General features: G+C 38.8%; 1 protein-coding gene across 1 annotated transcript in view; it reads right to left on the bottom strand.

Annotated features, from left to right (window-relative positions):
* COL4A1 (collagen, type IV, alpha 1) overlaps positions 1-19,412 on the bottom strand; it is a 70,265-nt gene that overhangs the window by 40,464 nt on the left and 10,389 nt on the right. Inside the window, exons 2-17 of the mRNA XM_010074339.1 lie at positions 11,568-11,657; positions 11,433-11,477; positions 9,820-9,864; positions 9,641-9,710; positions 9,486-9,539; positions 9,314-9,340; positions 7,900-7,983; positions 7,724-7,786; positions 6,677-6,712; positions 6,112-6,153; positions 4,411-4,500; positions 3,779-3,814; positions 3,571-3,630; positions 1,378-1,422; positions 1,102-1,155; positions 602-643 (exon numbers count right to left, since the gene is read on the bottom strand). Coding sequence (XP_010072641.1) covers positions 602-643; positions 1,102-1,155; positions 1,378-1,422; positions 3,571-3,630; positions 3,779-3,814; positions 4,411-4,500; positions 6,112-6,153; positions 6,677-6,712; positions 7,724-7,786; positions 7,900-7,983; positions 9,314-9,319 — 558 coding nt within the window. The 5' untranslated portion in view covers positions 9,320-9,340; positions 9,486-9,539; positions 9,641-9,710; ... (1 more) ...; positions 11,433-11,477; positions 11,568-11,657. The remainder of the gene's footprint in view (positions 1-601; positions 644-1,101; positions 1,156-1,377; positions 1,423-3,570; positions 3,631-3,778; positions 3,815-4,410; positions 4,501-6,111; positions 6,154-6,676; positions 6,713-7,723; positions 7,787-7,899; positions 7,984-9,313; positions 9,341-9,485; positions 9,540-9,640; positions 9,711-9,819; positions 9,865-11,432; positions 11,478-11,567; positions 11,658-19,412) is intronic.

Below are 19,412 nucleotides of genomic sequence, written 5' to 3'. Positions count from 1 at the left end.
TGGAAAGCTTTATAGCACCTTTCTGAACAAGAATGATGCCAAGAAATCTCAGCATGGTGTATGCACTGACCCATTAGATTTGTATTACCTTTAGGTTTAAAATATTCTGTTCTAGTAATTTCTGCTAACATTGATCTGAGCTTAACATACAGGATACTAACATTTGCAATAAAATATTCAGGAAGTATGCACCATTTTTCAAACCTCATTATCAGATGTTGGGAATTTTCCCCTATTTTGTGAAAGCAGCACCATCTATTTCTTGCTTACTGATCCTACTTTTTATTTGACGTGTTAAAAAAAATTATAGACTGCAAAGCCGACAGACTTAAGTCTTTTGAACTCTCTTTGGATACTTTGTGTTGATTAACAATGCCTATAATCGAAATTAATATTCTTCGAGAGGTCGTTTCCCAAATTTCAAACATACTTGAAAGAACTGTATTCAACTTTTGTATCCATTAAGAAAAAATAAGGACATGACTGGTGAGAATAAGATCAGAACATGCATAGTCTCTTTTTTCCCCTCATTGAGCACTTTGTCTTTCACAAAACTTAGATTTTCATTTAAGCTAAAAATAAAACAATTTATTTTACTTACTCTTCCTGGAGGTCCTGGAAAACCTCGTTCACCTTTGTCACCCTGAATCAAAATACAATTTACATTTTAAACCCAGATCAGATTTTCTTCCCCACAAAATAGAATTTCCTTAGCAAATGAACACTTTGATACAGACTGATACAACTTCCAAATGATAAGTGTCTGGACCATTACAATAAGCAGTCAGTAGTTAGTTTGCTTTACACTACGTAAAGCAAAACTGGGATTTTTTAGGAAAGTACATTTGTACATATGCTGGCTGGGCAAAGAGCTTGTGAAAATAAAGCCTGCATTAATCAATTAATACAAGAGATCTAAACCAGGGACAACTAAGATACCTTAATTTTGGCTTTTCCTAGTCTCTGACTTTACAACTTAGTAACATTCACTCAATATCGCACTATGTGCATTCGTTGCTTTAATGCACATCTATGAACACATCATACAATTTCTTAACTCCTCCTTGTGCATGATGGGAAGCAAAAGCAGCTACTACGCACCTTCAAACCAGGCTCTCCAGGTCGTCCTGGAATCCCAAACCCACCAGGCAAACCCTGCATGTAGAAGACAGTAAAACCAGAAAAGACAAATATAGTTGCACCTTAGCTCTGGCAGCATCGAAGTTTTAAATTTTCGAACCAGTCACTAATTCACCAAAAGCAACAACTTCAAGTAAACAATTCAGAAGGCTAGAAAATGTCAATCATCTATAATACACAGACAATTCTTTGTTCTGAATGTGAGAAACAATACTGGAAATTCAGTAAAATACATACGGGTTCTCCTTTTGGTCCTGGATCACCATCTTTTCCAGGCTTTCCCTGTAAAACACCAAATTCCACTCTGCTTAAACGGATGGCCACATACATGCAATATCTAAATACAGTGAGTGAAACACTAGAACAAAATAATCACTGTTGCAATGCGTTAACTAAGGTGTGCTAACACAGCTAACAGTGCAGAGGGTATAAAGCAGGAAAATTGTGACTGCCTAATGCTTACTTTACTCAGCATCCTACGAGATGCAGAATTAAACAAAATCCTGCAAATCTGTTCCCAGATCCAGGAATAACTCACGGATTTTCCAGTTCAGGAGGCTTCGAGATAAAATACATCAACAGCCCAGGAAACTGGAACCACACCCAGAAACTTTTTCCTTCGTAGCAATGCCTTTCTATACATATACTCTCCAGCTTCATTTTTATTTATAGACATTTGGTGCCTCAGTTTCAGCAGATGGCTTGGAGATTGGCCCCATATCAGATCATGTGGTCGTCTAGTGGTAAAAAACACTTCCTCTAAACTGAAAGCTGTAATTTCAAATCACAGGGCAGATGATAACCTAGAATCCAAGGCTCCCTCCTCCAGAGCAAAATGACTCACTATTGGATGACTGTGTTAGCCTACAAAAGGGATTAGATTCCCTTGAGGTAATCAACTGGTATGTGATAAATGACCTAGATGGACTCATCTACTTTTCAGTGTTCCCCTCCTCTTCCTATGGACTACAAAGGGACTGGCACCCAGGCTCCACTGGAGCCTGGCTGTTGGTGTCACAGTGCTTAGATTGTATGCATATCATAAGCAATATTAATACATCACATAAAACCAATAAAGTGTATATACTATATACTTAAAACACAAAGAAACACTGCATCCAATTCAGTCTAAAAAAACATCCCATCAGTTTTAGGTCAAAAAATTCCCTCTAAAACAATGCAACTGAAGGATAAAAATTATTTAAAAAAACCATAAACAGGCCACCACCACTGAACTGTGCAGCTATGGTATCTCACAAAGAAGGGTTATGGGTAATTTTTAACGATTATTTGAAAATATAATCTGTAAAATCAGGAGAGTCTTCAAATGTACACTGTGATTGGAATTAATCATATGGTTTCATTCCATTAAATCAGAATATCAGATCTTAACATCTGTTCATCTTTCAAGCCTTAGCTTAATTTCAGAAGTAGCAATGATTTCCTTGAACAGCAACAATCATACATAAAATATCTTAGAAACTTTGTTCAGGGAACTCTGCAGAAACCAAAAACTATATTTCTGAACAATTCAAAGATGCTCTGGTTTCCCTCAACGAATTCTAGGACAACATTTCTCCATTCTTCCAGTTTCCAAGCCCTCATTTACTGGAAGAGTAAAAATACATACATGATAGCAAAGACAATCCCATCACATATCTTTACTGAAAGGATAACAGACCTTGAAGTACAGTAGAGAAGGAGACTGAAGTACAATTCAACACCTACAGATGTGCTAGGTCTTTTTGTAGCAGTTTATGAAGACCCACAATTTGAGAAACAACACTTTAGATACGTTTGCATGTAGAAAACGTATGTTTTTGTTACCAGCTCAGCTATGAAAGATACAGCATGACTCACACAGTAGTTGCATGGATGAGACTATAATATAGGTCAGACTAGGCAAATGTAACAGACCTTATGGCCTCAAGCATCTGCAATCAGGCTAGCAACCAGCAAGCGAATGTATCTCAGTCATCTAAATTTTTTGCTCCATTTCTCTTCTTTGTAAGAAATGGTACCTTTAGGCTAAGCAGCCTTATTTTGTAGATGGCACATAAGAGTATTTGAAATAAATTCAACACATTCTGTTTAGCTAAAGTCATTCCTACGCAGTGATTTGTTTTGCTTTGCTTTTACTTCTATTCTGGAATGACTTAATCTTGCTTCATTTGGGATCAATGGGAGTCTTGCCTTTGCCCTCAGCACTACAAGATACTGTTTGGTGTCTGTAGCTATCTGAAAGCATGCTACATACTAATAGTACCGAATGTTATTACTACCTTGACTTGTACATCTGTCCTACAGCAAAACTGGCTTGTTTGAAATGTACCATATTTCCTGTTTCACTAACTGTTACTAAGTTTAATTAGCTTATGGAAACAATGCAACAACTGTAATTATGGTCTTGATAAAGTTGAGCATACTTACACGTGGACCAGGCTTCCCAGGTTCACCTTTTTCTCCTTTGAAACCTGAACCTGGAAATCCCTGGAAAATAAATACACATCAGATTAATAATACTGCCAAATTCAAAAGTAAATTTGCTTTTATCAAATAGCTATAAAGATATTCAGGGACATTATCATATTATGCACAATTTTTATAGTAATTAAAAAAAAATCTACACAATACTCACTGGGGCTCCCTGTTCACCCTTTTCACCTGGCTCACCCTAATGAAATTACAAAAGAAATGTAGATTAGTAAGCAAAATCTTAACCATTATTCACTTAGGTTGTAAATAATTTAATTGCTCATGTCAGAAAAACCACATTTAAACCTGTTCTCCACTTCAAGAACTATGCCTAATAGTATGATGTGCAAGAAGTTAGACAAACACAAAATGTGAATCATTCAGCTAATTTATTATACTAATATATATTGCTTAGACTGCCTAATTCAATAACTGAAAAATACATTAGCACTCAGATTCCATGAATGTGATTCTGTACACGAAAAGTCCAGTATAAGCTACTTAAGTCAAATTTTTAGACCTGTTTACAGGACTATGCTTATCAATCCTCTTTCCTCAGAAATTGCACTGCTTATGTATGCAATTATTTATGCATTTATCATTTATCATATATTTTTGAGAGATACTTCTAGAAAGACAATCAAAATTCATTCATGAAGTAAAATACATAATTTTTTTAAAAAAAATTGGCTGTAGGTGCCTTAGTATTTTCTTTTTCCTGTTTTACTTTCGTTTGCTAATTCTTATTGATTGTATTTTAATGAAGAGCACAAGATTAAGAATTTAAGGTCTCACCTTTTCTCCCCTTATTATTTCAGTCCCTTTTTCTTTCACATGTGGTGCTGGTCCTGGTGGGCCTGGGGGGCCCCTTACCCCTTGTTCTCCCTGTCAGCACCAAATCCAAGAGAGTCCATTGAAAACAGTACTGATACTGAGAACAAACATTACTAAGACCATTAACATTAAAGAAAACTACCACTCTCTTTTAAAAATACAGCTATTTCTTTTTTAAAATTCTTATTTCAGCAAAATCAGACAGAGAAAGAGTTACACACACAGTTATAGGAGACACAGCTGTATAACAGGTGACAGACAGAGATGTCACTGAAGAAAGATCTCTGAATCTCCTTTTAGGGTGAAGATTGACTAATGCCAACTATCAGGAACATATCCAAATAATTATTATAATAGTAGAAAAGCTTTTTAGTGCCTACTTTAGGAAGAAGGAAATTAGGAGGAAAGAGGTCAGGTGCAGAAAGTTGATGCCTGAAGGAAAATGTTAGTGAAAGCTTACAGTGTTCCATCAGTTTTATAACTGCCACAAAGGCCAACAACAAGATGGCAACTGTGGATCATACATTTTTGGTATGTTTGTGCCCACTGCAGGGTTAGAACCTCACCTCCTTATACAATGCAAAAGCACTATCTTTTACAGTAAAATGCCTTCAAAAAAGGCTTGATATATTTCTGTCAAGCAATAATGCACAGCAACGGCATCAATTTTTTTTTGCTGAAGACAAACCTGAGGAGTCCAGGAAATCTCCACATACTTCTATGGCCAACATTTTTCAATAAATGTTATGATAACAAGTTAATCTCAACAACACGTCATATTGCAAGAGATTCTATCCATTAGGAATAGTGTGGCTCAAAATATATAAATAAGGTGGTGGATACAAAAACCCCACCTAAGTAATACACTCCAAAAGGCCTGTGTCAATGACACTCATGAGAAGCTTCTGGAGAAGGGCTCAGACACACTATCAGTTTACTGAATAACCCATGACCGCATGCATTTCTTGGCTTCTGAAAACGCAACATAAGGCCCCTTAACCTAGACCTCTCCGTGGGAGATAACAGATCAGACCTAACATGTTTTACCTCCCATTTGATGCTGGTTAAGAGAATTAATGGGATCCTGGAGCACATCTTTTGGCTTAGTTTCATTCAAAAGCAAACCAGTCTGTGTGCTCTGAAAACTGTTCCCAGCTGAGTCTAAACACAGTAAAAGGGGACCTCTGAAAGATCTGCTTCACAAATATGCACCACCAAACCAAACTAAGGCAGGCAGGCCCTCAAGACTCTTACCACAATTAATTCTGATAATTGTGGACAGCACAGTAAATCTCATCCCTCAGAATGAAACTGATTTCAAATAAATCTCATGATGAGTCCTAATACAGTGAGTAAATGTTTCCAGATCTGCCTACTGCAATCTAAAGCTGTTGGTAATAGTCACAGCTGAAAAACAGGATAATGACCTAAATTACTGTCAAGTATAACATCATCATGAACAAAGTCGGTAAAATGTAAAGTCATGTAAAAGTCTGTTCACGACTTTTATTCATCTAGGTGCAAGTTAGAGACATATTCAAGTCTTCCAAAAATTACAATGCTGATTTTCTCCACTGATTGATTACAATGGTTTATTTTTTTAAAACAAAGTATCAAGAATATTTCTGACAGTTGTTCTCTAGAAGTTTTCAAGAGACTTACCTTTTCACCTTTGGGACCCTGAAAGCCCAAGCCCATGTAGCCCTGAAAATATAAATTACACATATTTAGTCAATTTTTATCAGCAGTGCATGCATGCATACATACAGAGATATGAAGGTATTTTGTATATGGTAAAAGTTAAGAGAGGATATAAAAGACAGAATATGTATTTTAAATGCATGTGTGAAATAAATAAATATTTACTTCCTAAATACCCTGCTGTTTTTTTAAGTAAATCCTGCATCACAGCAATTAATTTATCAGATAATTTTATTGTCAGTATGCTCTTTTTTCAACATTTTAGTGAAAATTTTGCCATCTTTAGATGAGTTCAAATAATCATAGAATGTTGTAATTACTACTGATTTGATCAAGTGAGATAACAGATTTACACAAATTGGAAAAAAAAAGTGTTAAAAATCTCTTCATGATGCCCATTAAGACATAAAAACAGATCCCAAAGTGTAAAAAACCTACTCCTTTAGGACCATTAGTTTCCAAATTTTGGGGGATCTGGTGTACCAAATAAATAAACAGACTTAATCTTTATGATAAAATGTCTTACCTTCTCTCCTGGGAGTCCTGGTGGCCCTGGAGGACCCTACAAGACAATGCATTTTAGCATATGTATCTATGTAGTACACTAGGTGGAATAATGCCTTATTCTATACAGATAGCAAAAATGCAAATCTCTCCATTAAAGATGCAAAGTCTTTTTCTGCTACTGTGCATAACTCACAACTTAGAATAAATAATAAAAACAAACAGAATCCGTCTAAGATATCTCATCAGAGCTTGTTTTGCAGTTAAGAGTGCTGGAAATAATCAGCAACTAAACAAGAGACAATTAAAAAAAAAATCTATGGTACTGCATGGTAAAATATTGTTGCAGGTTTTTTTGCAGTTTTGCATGCTAAATATTAGTTCTCACCTCTCTTTCATTAAGACTGTTCAAGTGCAATTACTGACTAAACTGCACGACCATTTCCCTTTACATGACTTGCAGTTTCCTTCAGAAGGGTAAGAAATCCCACACAGCTAACTTTAATAGCCAGAAACACTGACTGGACTTTTAACAGAAGGAAATAGCTGATTCCTGCTAGTGTTACCTGCATCCAGTACAGGAAGAGAAGGTATTAGGTACCTGTTAGACCTGTCAAAATTTCAAATAGCTGGAATGCCTTCACCATTTGGCAACTACCATAGTAACAGATAGTTGATGTCCCACTTTCCACAGTACTACTTACTGTGGCTGCCTATAAGAACAACCTCAGCAAACATTTTGATTTAGATCTGACTGCTACGTTTGTGGTTTATTTTCTATAAATTAAGTGGTGCAAGAGGGAAAGTGAGGAACAACTACTAAAACCCCTCCCATACAAAAATGCCCTCCAAAGCTGCAAGAAGATGACTGTAAAAGCAGCTGCTATTGAAAACCTACCTTACCATGACAAGAATGACTAGGCAACATCCAGGAGGCTAAACATGAAGCCTGGAACCACCAGTTAATCTTTCCCAAATCCCAAGAAACACTGGCTATACACACCTTGTAGAACTTTCCTATAACAAAGCTCTGTAAGTAAAGTGCAAATCACCATGAGAGGAAACTTACTGGTTCTCCTGGAGGCCCTTGTGGCCCCATTGGTCCCTGAAACCCTGGAGCTCCAGGCGGACCCTATGAAAAATTAAAATAGCATAATTAAGAAGGGATATTTATTTGGCAATTTCATTATACTGATATAGTTTTAAATTGAAACTCACTGCTATTCAAATATCATTCAGACTTACAGGTAGTCCAGGTTGGCCAGGAAAGCCTTTATCACCTTTTAGCACACTAGTAGGTAAAAGACCAATCACTTCACCTGGATCTCCCTATAATAAGAAAAAGAATAACACTTGGAACATTCATTCAAATACATTCAAAACCACTGACATTGAGATGAGAGGAAAGTTTGAGCTATGCAAAGTTTGGAATCTTTGGAAAGCTGACCTAAAAAATGCCACTTTGCTTCTTTTAATTCATCTGAAACACAGCAAGATAGGTTAAAGTTAAGACTTTAATTTCTAAATGTCCTTTAAAGCCATCTGAAGAGATTCCAATACCAAATCTTCCTTCAGACCCTTATTTTTTGCATTGTAATGGGTAATCAGAAAGATTTCCTCACGAAATCTGCCACTCCTACAGTGTCACCACACAATTGTAACCTCTGACCTGGCTGCTGAGAGAAGTAGTTAACCTCACAAACTCTTTTCAGGCTGAGATCTTCAGTCTTATACCTAATTTTGACATAAAAACCATTCATGGCATCCGTTTTCTTCAAAAAAGGAATCCACTTTGTCTTACTTTAGAAAGCTATTCTGATAGTTATCCACTTCTTTATATATATTATTTTTCATAGAAGATCCCATTTTTCCCACATTTTTGTACAAAGTTGCAATATTGTAAGTGATTTTATTTCAGGAGTTGTGTACCTGTTGCATACGTGCCTAGGGAAGAAACATTTGACTGCTTCAGTGTTTATAGACTTAAGTCAATTCTTCCCATGTGAGAGAAAGAGAAAAGCATTTTATAACTTCAGGAAGTCATGTCATTACAAATCTGAGACAACATTCAGACTTATATTTAGATTATAGTTCCAAATTATATTTGTTCATTTTAAAGAGCAACAGCTCTGTTGACATTCAATATTTCATTCTCCAGCTCACGAAACACACTCAGATACCTAGTTAGTTAGTTTAATTTTTCTCTTTATGAAAACTGTTTAGTATGTGTTGGATATATATTGTGGGCTATATGAAGTTCTTCCACAAATATCTATTTGAAACTATTTAGATAAATGAAATGTCAAATATCAAAACAAATGCTTGAACCATAAAATCTATCTAAATCTTTATGCACAACTGGGCAGCCACCATACTACTTATACATAATTAATGTAATGTACTATTTTTTTCTGTTGTAATCCATGTAATACTTACCCTTTCAACATCTGCATGGAACAACACATCTGTTCAATTGTTATTAACTGGAAGTTGCCCCACTGTTTTTATTTAGTGGGACTGCAGAACAGAGTACAAAGTGAAACATGTCAGTACAATTTTTCAGTCCTTAAGTAAGGACTGATAGTCTTAGAGGGTGTGGAGTTCACCCTAATTCTTATTGTTAGAAGCAGGATATGAACACACTTAGAGTAAAATGTACCTTCATTCCAGGAGGTCCTGGAGGTCCCTGTGGAAAAAGAGATATTTGATGTTATTTTTCCTCCGTATTGTATATTTTACATATTATACTCTATAAAATTGTATATAGTTATATTTGCATTTCAAGAATCAGGGTTGAAACAAGTGAATCAAGCATGAAAGAATCTACTTACTATGCTCCCAGTCAATCCTGGCAACCCTGGGGGACCTACTGGACCTCTTTCACCCTGAGGGGAACAGAGAAATTGGTTTTGTTTAGGGAACATATGCCGAAGGGGTGGGTTTTTTTCAACACTGAGATGCTGTTATAAACATATGTAAATGTCACCTTTGTGCCATTACATCCCGGAATACCAGGTGGACCAGGAGGGCCATCTTGACCAGGATTTAGGAATGCCCTACATGAAAAGAAGGTAAAGAAATTAGTAATATTAGCAATAATCTAGGTCAGATGCCACAATTAAAACTTTGATATTCTTTGTAAAAATATATATACTTCATACATACAGGAAGACCTGGGTTTCCTGGAAAGCCTGATGCTCCTGGGGGGCCCTGCAATTGACAAAAACATAAAAGAAAATGACAAACCCATAAAACAGCAATGACAAGCTGCAGACTGAGTCACATCTCCAGTGGTGACTGTCAAAAAACAAGTAACAGTGTCTTTTAAACTTCTTGATAAAATATCTCTCCTCTTCAAAACTTTTCAAACATGGCACCTTAGTAATCAATAACTGAAAGTAACTTCTTTTATTTCTTTAAATTTTAAGCAGCGATATGGATTTCCTTCAACAGGAGCCAGACCAGAGCCTTATACACAGGTAGAAAGGAATGAAGAGGTGCTGTCTTCTCCCAACCATCATTCCCAAAATGGAATTTACTGGAGGCACCTGTTCATAGCCGAAGAGGATGTTAACGCACATAAAGATGCTTCTCTATCTTTCATACTCCACATCAGCATATCAATTCATCCTTATTACCAAAAGCCTATTGGGCTGAGATAACTCTTTCTCCTTAAACACCTTTTCAGACTAATGAATCAGGAGTTTGACTTGGCACATAATTTTCATCCTACCAGCTTATTTATTCATGTAGTGTTTCCTAATACATGTATTATGAAGCAGAAAAGATGTATGGGAATTTTGTGCTCAGATAGTATATTTGCATCTTCCAAAACTTTATAATTGCTAATATACATCCTACTTGCACTGTAGCACACAAACACATTTTCCAGGAGATGCCAATTTACATTAATGCTCAGGATACCACAGGGTATCATGAACATCATGGACTGAAATAAGGAATTCTTATTCCAGCAGAATATCCCCTCTGTAATAGCTCACAAACTTCAGTTGATCAGTAAATTCTATGTGCTGCAGCAACTGCAGGCAAACAGAGAACAAAACTGAGACAGCATTTTGAAAATTTGTGGAGAGGGTATAGCTGAAAATTTATGCATCATTATTGGTCAAGTCATTTGAATCCTCTTTCATCATTACATTATGAAATATGAAAATGCTCAGAATGAGCCTGGCATCTCATAAAAAGCCAAAAGACATGGCTCTGGCTAATATGAGGTGCTAAAATAAGTGTTATGTAAGTGCCACCTTAACCAGAAATGACAACAGGAAGGTTACAGGAACATTCAGAGCCTCTTCTAGCAAAGTCAAGGGACTTTAACTTGGCTCTGCACCTTGTGAACATTTTTAACATGTATGTGCTCGTGGGTGTGTCAGCTTCTTTGCTGAAGTGCTTCAAGGAGGTTAGATGGCAAACACAGAGAATTTTGCATGAGGTAATAAAGTTGGTTCATATTCAATCTGGAAAAAAGCTTTTTGGGATGTCAGAAAGATATCAAAGGCATATTAAAATCAGTGCTGTTGATGTAGTGGTAAGTACCAGGTGAAAATGCAAATGGACAAAGGCACTGACCGCCCAATGAAGAAAGAACTTCAAATGCAAAAGCAAGAACTCTGAAATTATTGGGCAGAAAAACAGAATGTCATTGATTAACTCAAAGAAGAGACTAACCCTGTCTTGCACTTGAAGGCAGTCATGAAGAGTTAAAGACATATAAACCCATAGATATCAGAATTGCAAAAAAGTAAGTTAAGACTCACTCTTGTTCCCTTTGTTCCTGGCAGTCCTGGTTCTCCAGTATCACCCTGCAAAGGAAAAGAGACAGCTTTGTGTTTCCTAGGGACAACAACTTAGAGAAATCTGAGTGTTCTGAATATTAATTCTTAAGTTCTTACCTTAAGCCCTGGTGGCCCAGGGGGACCTTCAGGTCCTTGCATTCCAGGAAACCCAATCACACCCTGTAGTCCCGGCAAGCCTCTTTCTCCCTGTGGAAGAAGAAAACTCATTAGTAACTAGACAACTGAAGGTGCTTCTTCAACAACCCACATATGCTCTCTTTCTGTGCTCAAGAAACCGGTAAGAAGCTACATGTGACAGCAAACATTTCATGTTGGTATTTGAAAGAAGGATTATTATAAACTAAGAAATATCTCTGTTTCAGTAGTAGGCTGGCAGAATGTGGCATAATAGAAAAGCACTCTTTGAACATCAATGAAACCTTTTTTATCTCTCCCTAGATAGCACTATTCATAGCATGTTTATACCCCTGGGACTAGGAAGGCCATCTTCCCTCTAATTTGCTTTCCCATAGAAATACCGCTAAATCCTAATAGGAAATCTAACACCCCAAATCAGAAATTTAATTCCTGAAAACTACAAATATTCAGTCATTACTGTATGAATGTTCAGTTCAGTCATTACTGTATGAATGGCCAATACCAATCCTCTTCTTATGTATCATTCACATCAGCAGATTTTGGAGACCAGGCTTGTCACTTAGTCTTGAATTTCAGAGTGGCTCAGAGACAAAGTGCTTCAAGGTACAGGATCTGCCCAAGAAGTTGAACACCCAGGACAACAGTTAAAAAACATGGCACCTGTTTTAGGAACTCAAAGCTCAGACCAACTTGCAAAGGATACCAACAAGAAAATAAAATCAACAAGGTTCAAAACACACAAAAGGAAGCTATGCAAAGATTTAAGTATTTTCAGCAAAACAGTGAGAGATGAGGTTGCTATCTGTAATTAACAAACAATTTAGTATTTTGATCTTAGGATGGTGAATAGTAAGAAACTTTTTTCCTGTTTGCTCAGGACAAAGATTTCCAGCAATACGCTGGTAGCTTGCAGAGGTCAGCTGGGGACTAAGCACACAAGAGAAGAAAAATATCTGAGTCTTGGAAAGCTCCCTCTTCACAAAATCACAGAATCACAGAATCATTAAGGTTGGAAAAGACCTCAAGGATCATCAAGTCCAACCATCAACCCACACCACCTAACTCACTAAACCATGTCCCTAAGCACCACATCTACACGTTTCTTGAACACCTCCAGGGATGGTGACTCCACCACTTCCCTGGGCAGCCTGTTCCAATGCCTGATCACCCTTTCAGTGAAGAAATTTTTTCTAATATCAAGCCTAAACCTCCCCTGGCACAACTTGAGGCTGTTTCCTCTTGTCCTATCACTTGTTACTTTAGAGAAGAGGCCAGCACCCACCTCACTACAACCTCCTTTCAGGTAGTTGTAGAGAGTGATAAGGTCTCCTCTCAGCCTCCTCTTCTCCAGACTAACAACCCCCATTCCCTCAGCCGCTCCTTGTAAGACCTGTGCTCCAGACCCTCACCAGCTTCATTCTCTGGACCTGCTCTAGCACCTCAATGTCCTTCTTGTGGTGAGGGGCTCGAAACTGAACACATTATTCAAGGTGTGGCCTCACCAGTGCCGAGGACAGGGGCACAATCACTTCCCTAGTCCTCCTGGTCTATATACACCTTCAAGTAGGTATAACAAGCATCTTGCAAAGAAAAGGTTATGATATGCAGGCACAGGAATCTGAGTGATGACCCATGGCCATGGTACAAGTTACAGCTTCAGAAGATGAGAGGAACTGGCAGATCTGTGGAGTTACTGGGTTGATGTTGGTTTTTAGCTCCTTGGCTGGGATTTTTTTAAGAAGATTAAGAGACAAGGGAGAAGAGAGGTGATTGAGGGGTAAGAAGAGGAGGGCTAAGGAGGAAGGATGGAAGAAAATTATAACTGAGATGACAAAAGCATGAGAAAGTGAAATTAAAATAACACATATACTAAAACTTCCCGGCAGAAAAAATTATCCTGTTGCTTCTCCTGTCCTTACTCCCACAAAAATAAAAGGCTTCTGAGGCAAACAAACAATTTTTCCTTGAAGTGATGAAATGGCATGATCTCCTTTATTTACTCTCCAGTATTCTTTGACATGGTTTGAGAATTAAGTTTGCTAGTAACTTGAATCTGAGGCAGTCTTGTAGACCACAAAACACAGCAAAATAAAGCAAACAGCAGAACAGCTCAAGAAATATGTTTCTAGGTCAGCTGTAAGAGGTACAAAGTCCAAGTTCTAAAGTAACTAAAATAGTTTTGAAAAATATTTTAAGGAAGAATGTATTAGGATCCAGGCCTCCAAATAAATGATGAAGTCATTAAAAATCTGAAGGCTATTTGAAATGTTAAACAGATTACTGAGGTTCTTAAACCCATACTCTGGCTGGCTAATTGGCACTGCAGGAAGAAGTGTATTTATACAAAATCAGATATTGTGTCACATCAGACCAGGATTTCACCCTGAACACTGGGCACTTGCTCTCATGACCTGCTGGGAGACAGACTGAGGGAGAAGACACTCGAGTACATAGAACAAGGTATTCTATTGCAGAAGGAAAGCACAATGTGTACAAATGAGAATAAAACAAGATTATTTTGACACTCACGGAGAAATATGAGCCATGTGTAACACAACTAATACTTTCTGTACTTAGAAGTTCTGCCCATCTGAGGATTTCAACACCCTTTGAACCACTGAACCCTGCCACACAGGGAAATTGTCTTTCCTCCATTCTTAAGATAAAACTGAAGTTTACAAATCAGATTTTCACTTAGTCTAAGGCTCCCTTAAGACTGTTCTGGCACTGTAAAAGGGCCTTAACGTGCCTGTAAATCACTCACTAAGGTAATAACCACTTTAGGTTGCCAAGGAGGTTAACTCAAGGCTTGAAATAAATAAAAACTTGGTCTTCCAAGGTAACTATAGTCAATTCTCTCAAGTAAGTGTGTCTTCAGCCTCCCAGGCTGCCCTGTCTTAGGGGTAAAACACAGCTGCAGGAGCAGAGCTGAGACCATACCAAGTCACTTTGAGCTAAGACACATCCAGGTTTCCCTAGAAACATTTTATTTTACTGACTTGGACTGTTAAGCCAACAAGAAAAACAACTGGCTATTTGTCCAGGACTTCTGGACATCCAGTCAAGCTACAGGACGCCCCAAGGCCTGGAGAGCGTAACTCCTGAGACTGTGGAGGGCTGTACTGTCCCAAATACTGCAGACTCATGGTTTCTCATACTGGAACTGAGCTCATTTTTTTTTTTGCCTGTGATTTGCCAGAGGGAAGTAAGGAAACATAAAGATGATTGCATGTGTGAGAGCTCTCTGCATGCAACCTGACACCTTGTCCACTTATTCTAAGAGGGGAGCATGGACTTACACACTCTTTAGTCCTCTCCCTCTACTCTGCTTTCCCATTTGCAAAGTAAGTTTGGGGTAAGCAACCCAAACTAACTATTGGGCAAGTAGGCCAAACTTGTGCACTCTCAGGCTACACAGTTAATGGGACCTTACTCCTCCATGCCATCCACAGAAACTCAGAGAAGTTATGACAACCTTTTCCACCAAGACCCAGTAACAGACCTAGAGTTGTCTCCTGGGTTCCAGTCCCCTTCTTTGCTCCAAGTATCAGACTGCCTCTTTTTATACCAGTCTTAGAAAACTAGTGTGCCAAAGCTTGTAAGGAAAAAAACAGTGCTGATGAACAAAGGTCTTCTTTCAATGCTCCTGTTCAATGTACCAACTTCCAACATATTTTTTGGCGTCAGTGAAGCTACACTAAATTACAGTAAAATTCTATCAAAGTATCTACACTGAACAGGAGAGTATAGAAACTCTACCATCTAGAAGCTGGAAGTTATGTGAATGCAGAGCTCCATGTGTCCTAATGTCACTGGGTAGATTAGCCCGCATAGACCACTAGAGTAGCAACATTTGTACTGCTGCTTTCCTACCCAAAGTGGCTTATTTAGAATGTCAAGATCAGATGAAGCTATTGCTCTGAAGTACAGACATACACATGTCCTGAAGATGCCTTGAATTGCAAGGAAATACTTGAGCAGCATCCTTTCCCTGCTTGCCTGCCCAGTTCCTTTCTTCACTCAGTGTTTCAGCCAAACAGCCCAACAGCTAATGTTTGCACTACATCTATGCTGCAACTCATTAAGCATCCACACTACATAAATTGGCAAGCACCAGATCACCACTGCTACCCCACTTATTTTTCACTTAGCACTAAGATTTCTAGCTGCGATGTATGAAGAACATGAGACTCTGACTGCAAGGGCTATGTATTGTTCAAGTTCCAATATTCACAGCTGCAAAATCTTGGCAAGTAATATTGAAAGAGCTTCTGCTTCTTACAAATCAATTCATGAGACTCAAAAATTAAAACAGATGTAACCAAGTCATCTGTATCTCTGCTGATTCAATGCAAGCTGTCAGAAAGCACAAAGGAGAATTCATTACTCGGCTCATGAAAATGAATATTATGTCACTCAGCTGCTGAAAATGCCGAGGTGCTACATCAAAAGACAGCAAGTGCTCAGTTGCTGTTGCTCTCACTTAATAATCAAGATGCCTGTGTTAACCCAGCTTTTTTTGAAATGCATCCAAATGCCTCTGCATTTGATAGTTCAAATTAAAAGCAACTGAATGGACTTCTAAACAGAGGTGAACCCGTTCAAAGCATAACTGCATGGACTGATATTTTTTCTGGCATTTACCCTTCCAAATTAGCCATGAAATGTTGTTTGACACATAGAACAACTGCAGATTGCTAAGCAAGAGAGTCACACAAAATAAGTTGTTTCAGAAGATTCAGCTGTAATAAATTGAGTGCTGAGGGGGAGGAAATAATCACCACCCCATTATATATTATTTCCCTTTTTATTTTGTCTAGGGACTGCTGGACTGGGAGATTTTAGACTTGAGAGACTGGTAACATGCATATAAATCAAGTATTTCCAGAAGCATGGGCTCACAGGGTGCCTGGACCCATATGAATATAATCTTCTCAGGCTCTCCAGAGACTCAGGTGCCTTCCCGAAGCCATTTGAAAGATGCTTCATTTCCCTCTCTCAGCAGCTGAGATGGCAGGACAGACATGTGCTTGCCCTTCAGCTGAAATGGCATAAAAGAGAGATGTCAAAAAGCAGCTGAGGTGATCTACCCAGCAAAGGTGCTTCTTTTCTTCCTTCTCCTTTCAAAGGGATAGAGCCACCTCACGCTTCTTTACACCAGCTGGTATGATTCCCCCAGCCTCCACCCACCAGTTCAGCTCACTAAACGTACTCACTTTTCTTTAGTGAGTGAGCTTGCCCCACCCTCAGTGAGCTAAGGAGCTCATCAGGTGGCCAGGCAGCTGCCAAAACTGATGCAAGGAGGACATAGCAAAGCAGGATGTAGGGCGGAAAGGCAGCCAGAGCAGCTTCTCATAGCAGCACAGTGGGGTTTGCTGGAGTTCATCCACCCGAGCTCCTCAGCTGTGTCTTCGCTGCAAGAGGAACTGAGCTGGAAGCTAACAAATGTTTGACCTTGCTGGAGAAGCCATCTGCAGACCAGTGTTGCTGCTGAATCCAACATTGGTATAAGCTCAGGCTTTCTCTCTCACAAAGACCCATGCTCCTCTTCTCAAAAGCTAGTGTTCTTTGAACTGAAACACCACCAAGGGCATGTGGCAAAGAAATCCAAATGCTTCAAGATGAAAATCAAGGAAGCAGTTTCCAAAAAGAGAGAAATAAGGCCTGACAATTCAGTATTCTTGTCTATTTTTCTCTTATCTTCAGTCTGATTTTAGAAACAGTCTCAAACATTGCTTTTGAAAGGATTAGTGTTAGGTCTAGGTGCAACTATTAACAAGAAAACCCATCAGCCAAAACATTCACCACACATTGATGCTCCAGTGTGACCTTGTAAAATCTACAGCAATGCACAGCAGCCTTGTAATGCTCTAGATGGTTTGTATCCAGACTATCCCAAGCCACAAGGGAGGTGAATGCAGGGTCTGTATTTGTTCCTTCAGCTGATGTAACTGTGAGCACTCAAGTGAACCGGCTTCGAGGTGTTAGACTAGTAATTACACTGCACAGTGGGAAACACCATTGTGTGATCTGAGTAGCACTCTCAAGTCACTGGATTTCTCTCCACACTCTTATATGTGTTACAGAATTGTAATTGGCTTGGTGTTACATTAGGGAAGAAATGGAGGTGGGGAATAGCCATTTCTTTATTAAAAGAGTATTTTTAACCACCAGAGGGAGCACTGGCCCTGGATATCTTTCAGGATTAAAATAAATATGTACAATAAATATCATCTGTTTGTCCTCAGCTGCACTTAACCATTTTCAGTATTTTATTGCAAGTGTGAAGTGGATATCAGTCAAACAGAATTACTGCTATATGCTCACAGGGCAAGTGTCCTCAAATGCACTAAGGATGCTTAACATTATAAAATTCCCACTGCACATTCCTCAGGGTTAGAATCTATCTGTGCTATAGCCATACAATTCCGGAGCCACACGAGTAACGAACAATTAATTACACAAACATAACTGTGAAGACAAGCACAGAATCTGTGTAGGAGCTCCGTAAAGATCCTGGCTCACACAGAAGTTTTGAGGGTGAGCCCCTGTCAGTATTCAGAATGGAAGAGGGGGTCGGGGGAGGGAAGAGTCAGCAAAGTCTGTATTCTTGCACTGCCAGGAAGCATCTGAGAAAGCTCACTCACATGGAAACATGAGTCCAGCATTTTTGGCATGACTAGCAGAAGGAGCAGCCCTGACAGTTTTACATCACCTGCACAGCTCTACAGTCAGGCTGGCTGTGGGCTGGATGAGCCCCCTGCACAACTTCAAGCATTACCAGGGCTGCTCTACATTATAGGCAGACACGTATGTTAACAAAGAGCTACCCCAACAGCAGTGGGGAACAGCTCTCCATACTCATGCCCTCTCTGCCACGGTGCTAATTCTGCCATCTCCTTCTCCCTTTGCTCCCTCCTCAGTGACTTTCACCCATGGGACTCCTTTGGTCCCACAGTTAAACCAGCTCTCAGGCTGCACTTGGAGATGGGAACCCTGAGAAGTACCCACTCAATGGTGCCGTACAGGTTCATACACAGAGGAGCAGAAGCTGCACTCTGATCACCAAATGATGGCATCTCACTCAGCTCTGGTTTTTCACTCCCTGAAAGGATAACTCTTCCTACTATGAAAGTATCTGTTCCCGAGCCTCATGAATTTACAGCACTGGGGAACCTGTGCAACTCAATACAAAGTGAACACAAACCTCCAACAGTAAATCTCTCAGTATAACCATTTAATTAGAGAGCTGTTCAGGTTTACGGTTCAGGGACTGAGCCTGTGCCTCTGCCTCCTAAATACGAAAGAATGCTCAGACTGAAAGCATATTTCAGTGTCACCTCATGGCTGCACAGAGCATTCCTCAGAAAGCTGCTAAGTGCTTCCCAGGAGTATAAAAATAGAAATAACTATCTTTGACTATCCTTTTCTGTACATAACAGTATGAATGTGCTTAGTTGGCGTGCAAATAAGTGGATGGATATACAGTGTGTCTGAATTTCATTTAGAAGCTAAAAAAAAAGTAAAATAAGCTGAGTGAAGTAAAATTAACATTCAAAAGTCAGTCATGGCTAGAGACTTGGCCTCCATTTAATTAGTGTCAAGCAACTGGTTGCCTATCAGTATTGTACAAGTTCGGTTAAACCGAAAAAAATAGCTATAAGTAATGGTAATTCCTTTTCTTGCTCACCCCATAGTTACTCCTCATTTTCCAACTGCAGGAGGGCAGCTTTTTCAGTGGAGGTTCCCAAATTTCACTTTTTAGAATTTCTTGAGCCACGTACATTCTTAACTTAAGCACCC

Source organism: Pterocles gutturalis, unplaced genomic scaffold, assembly GCF_000699245.1.
Source record: "Pterocles gutturalis isolate BGI_N339 unplaced genomic scaffold, ASM69924v1 scaffold30556, whole genome shotgun sequence".
Classification (NCBI taxonomy): Eukaryota; Metazoa; Chordata; class Aves; order Pterocliformes; family Pteroclidae; genus Pterocles; species Pterocles gutturalis.
Note: the sequence above shows the minus strand (reverse complement) of the source record. Positions and strands in the feature narration are given on the sequence as shown.